This window comes from Castanea sativa, chromosome 6, assembly GCF_040712315.1.
Source record: "Castanea sativa cultivar Marrone di Chiusa Pesio chromosome 6, ASM4071231v1".
NCBI classification, from domain to species: Eukaryota; Viridiplantae; Streptophyta; class Magnoliopsida; order Fagales; family Fagaceae; genus Castanea; species Castanea sativa.
The window spans coordinates 15,659,739-15,665,104 of NC_134018.1; the positions used below are offsets into that span (position 1 = coordinate 15,659,739).

At 35.6% G+C, this 5,366-nt stretch overlaps 1 protein-coding gene across 1 annotated transcript; it reads right to left on the reverse strand.

Moving 5' to 3' along the window:
- Positions 1 to 268: 268 nt before the first annotated feature.
- LOC142638477 (G-type lectin S-receptor-like serine/threonine-protein kinase At4g27290) lies at positions 269 to 4,963 on the reverse strand. The gene is made up of 7 exons (XM_075812503.1): positions 3,550 to 4,963; positions 3,302 to 3,415; positions 2,130 to 2,323; positions 1,647 to 1,857; positions 1,304 to 1,538; positions 1,051 to 1,198; positions 269 to 730 (listed from the first exon to the last, which is right to left on the reverse strand). Exons 1-7 carry the CDS (start codon positions 4,850 to 4,852, stop codon positions 422 to 424), a joined length of 2,514 nt encoding a protein of 837 aa, XP_075668618.1. The 5' UTR covers positions 4,853 to 4,963; the 3' UTR covers positions 269 to 421.
- Between the last annotated feature and the right edge of the window lie 403 nt (positions 4,964 to 5,366).

Here is a 5,366-nt window from a genome sequence, read left to right on the forward strand (position 1 = left end):
CATTGTTTATATTGCATTAGTCAATATAACAATGTGCTTGAATTTAATTTGAAAATCTTAATTATAATTTCCTACTTATTCAGGCTAAATTATTATTACTATTATTTTTATTCAAAAAAATGGCATCTGCCTGGGCCTTGGCCTTTTTTGGGTGTAGACTTTTAGAATTGGTCCTAAGGCCCTCCATATCAGTCCATGAATATCCTCATGCAGTTATGCTAAAAATAGAAGGAGAAGAAGAGGAGGTATATAATGAAAGCAGGAGAAACAGGAAGAAGAAGCTTTTAATGTAGGACTTGACTGACAACAACATGGCAATGAGCCAATGATATTATAATATTATTATTTTTTATTTAAAACATACTTAGGTAACAAGATAAACAATTGAGGCATGATCACCGAAATCTAAGACTCTAAATTGTTACCGAGCTTCCAAAATTGAGGCTGTCATGTCATTTAGAGAACAAATTTCTGGCTTTTTCTTAGATGAACCCAAATCCTCGATACCTCTGGCAAATGAAAATGCTGGTTTTTTTGGTGAAGGTAGAAGTATAGGTTCCTTATTGAACATCGAGATCACATCTGATATGGTAGGCCTATCAGCTGCATTTTCTTGGACGCAAAGGAATGCTATGTTTATATAACTCAAAAGGACATTTGCAGGAGGAGTATCTCCAAGGATTGGATCCATCAACTCCAACGACCTATTGCTTTTCCACAAATCCCACGCCTGAAGAAAATTTATCATCAAAATTAAAAGCAAGTGCCATTTATGATGCTTAGCATATTATACATCACAAATAAGAAGAATTGCAAACTGAATTAAAGGAGCATTAGAAATGATCTTGGGCAAAACACCGAAAAGCAGCTACTTAAGTTTAGAGGAAACTCAATTTGACACTGGCTATATAACTTTTAAATCAACATTATTGAATCAGAAGATAATCCTTTGAAAAGTCAAGAGATGGTATAATACACACACGGACTCAAATGATCAAACACATTTTCTAAGCTTTTGTTAACTTAAAAGTAAGAGGGTCCATTACTCACATATCCAATAAGATTGATAGAGTTACTCTGATAGAAACCAGTATTCTTCTTGCCACTTAAGATCTCTAACAATAATACTCCAAAACTAAAGATATCAGATTTAATTGAGAAGAGGCCTTCCATTGCATATTCTGGGGACATATAGCCACTGTATTTCATTGTAAAACAAACTAGTTAGTAGCTTCATTGTGAATACTTAGTATTTATTGCTGATATTTGCTATAGAGCATACATACTTATGGATTATACTTACTAAGTCCCCACTATTCTGTTGGTTGCTTGTGACCCATTCCCACAAAAAATTTTTGCCAATCCAAAATCTGATATCTTAGGATTCATGTCTTTATCTAGCAAGATGTTGCTAGCCTTCAAATCTCTGTGAATGATTTGTAACCTGGAATACTGATGGAGGTAAAGAAGCCCTTGAACAATCCCTTCAATGATGTGAGTTCGGGTTGCCCAATCTATAATCCCGTATCTAATTGGATCTGTCTCAATACGACATACAAATAGTAAGATAGAAGATAGGAATAATTGGTGGGCATAATGTAAGCAAATGACTTCAAAAGTAATTAAGATTGTGTTAAACTACATACCAAAAAGGAAATAATCTAAGCTTTTATTGGGCAAATATTCATAGATCAAAATCTTTTCATTTCTTTCAATGCAGCAGCCAAGCAGTTTCACAAGATTTTTGTGTTGGAGTTTGGCTATAAGCATTGCCTCATTTTTCAACTCTTCCCATCCTTGTCCAGATTTTCTCGAAAGTCTTTTTACTGCTATTGATTGTTCATTCAGCAAGGATCCCTGAAAATACTTCTTTTAACTTAGTATTTGATTAAACCTTGGGAAGAATCCACATCAAACAATTATTATAGGTTGGATACTAGTGTTAGAGGTATTAGGCTTACAATATAATTAGGCCTCGCCCATGTATACCTAATACCTCTTAACACCTAACATTAGTTTCATTCAAGTATTAGGACGTCAATATTTGTTTAAAAGGTTAGATTGTTGAATGTTACATATTACTTCAGAATTCTCTTCTAAGATCAATGTGGTTAGTTATTGAAACTTACTTTGTAAACAGGTCCAAAACCACCCTCTCCAAGTTTATTTGAGGCACTGAAGTAGTTAGTAGCAGTAGATACACTAGAAAAACTGAAGAGAGGAAGCTCCATTTCCTTATTTCTATCTTTACCAGCCCTCTTATTGTTGATTAGTCCTCGTTGTGTAGCCCTGTCGCTGAAATCAAATGATATCAAGTCCTCCCCTGCTTGATCAAGAAGATAGTTCTGATTAGTCCAAGCTATGTGGTCTTGTTTCTCAAATCAAATTATAACAAGTCCTCCCCTACTTAATCGTGAAGATGGTTCCTCTAATCTAATCCTAAAATGATTCATAAAAGCCGTCATGGCTCAAATAATAACTGAGTTCTATCACATGGTTGCAGAGTATATACATATAATTTCAAAAGCATTTAATTGTTTTGTTGAAATCCTTGATGAGTTCTTATGCCGACAGCAGGAAGTAAATGAGTTGCTTGAGCCCACATATATTTACTTGCATGAGTGGGATTTGGTCTTTGCTCGAGTGAGCCTCTTCAGTCAGCAATACTTCGAACAACCACAAGTACATAATTTAACCCCTTTTAACATCAAATAAAATATATCAAGAGATTTACCAACACTCATATTTGCTTGTTATCTTTTAAATTTATCTTTTTGATTAGAATTAGACTCAATTGTATATGCCTCATTACGTTAATGAAAGTAATTTCCCGTCCAGTGTCTTACTTTTCATGCAATTAGTTAATTGTAGTCTCAAGTTTTTTTTTTTTTTTTTTGAAACTATGAATACTTCGAATTAGAATAGAGCATACTGACTTAGCCTTGAAAATGCTTGTTTTAAGTTCTTCACTTAGTCCTACTTATCGTATCAAAAGTAACTTAGCCCTCGAGGATAGAATCAGACACAGCCTCCAAGTGCAAAATTTTCTATCAAATAAACACACTTGCTGCAAGTACTACAAGTGATTCAAGGTTGCACAAAATCCTGGTCTAGTGACACAGTTTGGCTTGCGTAATTCTTTAAAAAAAACTGGTTTAGTGACGCAGTTTGACTCTCCCAAAAAAAAGAAAAAAAAAGGCTATACATCACAGCTTTTCTTGTTCAACTATCTTATTAGCTGCTCTGTACGTTTATAGAAGTTACATCAAAGAGCCTTTGTAAAATGACTTCGTAATATTACCTCTGAATTTTGACCTTTTGCAAATGCAGTAGGGAATCAAGAGTACCCCAAAAACTACGGCAATGGCAACCACAACTATCATTATCACCTTCGTCTTTTGCTTGTTTTTCACCTCTTTTTAATTGAATTTGCAATAGAAAAGCAAAAATAGATTAGTAATGCAATAAAACCAACGGAAACAAAGATTTTAGTTTCAATGGCATGTCAAAATATGAATTAAAGAGCAATGAAGACTATAGACACATTACCTTTCTCTGAAGCAGACATTCGAATATATACATTCTGACTATCAACATCCATCCTGTTATTATCTGCAATCTGTCTAATATCAATTAGATCCCCAAACCACATGGCGCAGCCACTTATTCCGAATCTAATATTTGAGTTTGTATAAGCCGTACAGTTACAGTTGTTCAAACATTTGTCTCTGCATTCTTCAAAATCCATGCTTTCTTCCACCCTAGAATCCTTAGGATCTGGCGATTTGAGCCCAACAAATTTAACAAACGCAATTTTATCTTTATCCTGGCAGCTCAATTTCTTACTGCGTTCACATCCCTTATACCACTCTTCTGGGTTCCATGTTTGTAGTGATTTAGGCTTGAATCCTTGTACACATTGACAGACAGGTGACTCACCCATGATACAATTTCCATAAGCACCACATAAATTATAACTGTCACATTTGTCTTTTGGCAAATATAATAACATGCTCCATTCTTTTTTTTCTTCAACCCACGTGTAGACCTCATACTGTGATTGGTTCATAACTATTCTTGTGATTATTGCAGAACTTTGAGCCATGTCAAATGTGAATTGTACCTCGTCCTTGTTGTAGACAAAAGTGAAGCTGTAATCTCGGGTGCTCTGTAACTCTGGCATACCACTGAAAAAAAGGCCATTCCATGGGCCGGACCGGAAGCACTTCTGGGAGCCGTTCTTCATGACAAATTCAGGGTAATTATGAATTTCAATCCCCCAGCTCAGTTCTCCAGGGGAGGGGTCATCTGAACTCTTCCATGAAGATAGATACCGATTCAGACCAATCCTTAAGTCCCATCCAAGCTTCATCCCAGGTAGCCACGTATCAGAAGGATAGTCAAAGCTTTGCCACAAATAGCGTTCTGGGTTTCCTTCATTCTCTTCTCTTAACACTAGATTTCCAGAATCTAAAAGCTCAACAATTGGACTCCCTGCCTCTTTTGTTGAATTCGCCAACCAAGTAACTGACGTATTCTGGCTGAGAAGAACAAGACTACCTGAACCATTTAACATCAACATGCCAGACGAGTCACTGATTGGGTTGAGCCGGTTTGCTACCCAAACAACCGTCTTAACTGGGATATTGTTGTACCAAATTCCCAAGTAACGGTTAGAAGAATTACCGGGACTGAAGAACCCCAGGACAAAGCCTCCATCTTTAGAGACCAAGGTTGTGCTATCAATGTCACTGAGGAATTGGGATTTAGTAATGCTATCAGCACCATCCGAGAATACAAAGAAGAAAAGAAGCAAATTGGAAATCAACACCACAAAAACGAAGATGTCCATTGCTTGCTACTCTTAAATCTCCTAGCTAACATGATATAGTTTTTTTTTAATTTTTTTTAACATGATATAGCAGTGGCGGCTCCAAATTTTTTTTTCAAAGTTTGCGTCCTTTTGTTATAAAAGTCTCTCCTCCTCTTGCACAAATAAGTAGCAATACAAACAAAACATCGAATCTTTGTCTATACTATAAACCAACCATTTTCTATTTACATACCAATCAGAACTAACATAGTTTAATTTTTTCTGTCTTTTATAATGTCTTGTTCTGGGTGTTGCTATTAAGTGGACCAGGATCATTACCCCAATCAAATGCCATTGCCCCACCCGAACTCAGGAGACAATAGCCAATCAATAGTCAACACAAATACACAATTACATATTTACATATATATCCTTACAAAAAAGCTGAAAAGCCAATTTAGCCCAAAGAGAACTAGAGGGGAGCCCAAGTCAGTATGTCTAAGTTAAAGCAAAGAAAAAGAGAGATTATAAAAGACAAAAAAAATAGTTAGTA

Excerpts from the sequence above, each read along its gene's own strand:
- LOC142638477 (XM_075812503.1), bottom strand. The coding sequence starts at position 4,852 with ATGGACATCTTCGTTTTTGTGGTGTTGATTTCCAATTTGCTTCTTTTC. Across the intron at positions 3,416-3,549 it reads AATGTCTGCTTCAGAGAAAG|AGGTGAAAAACAAGCAAAAG; the intron begins GTAATGTGTCTA and ends TCAATTAAAAAG. Across the intron at positions 2,324-3,301 it reads CAAAAGGTCAAAATTCAGAG|GGGAGGACTTGATATCATTT; the intron begins GTAATATTACGA and ends TTGATCAAGCAG.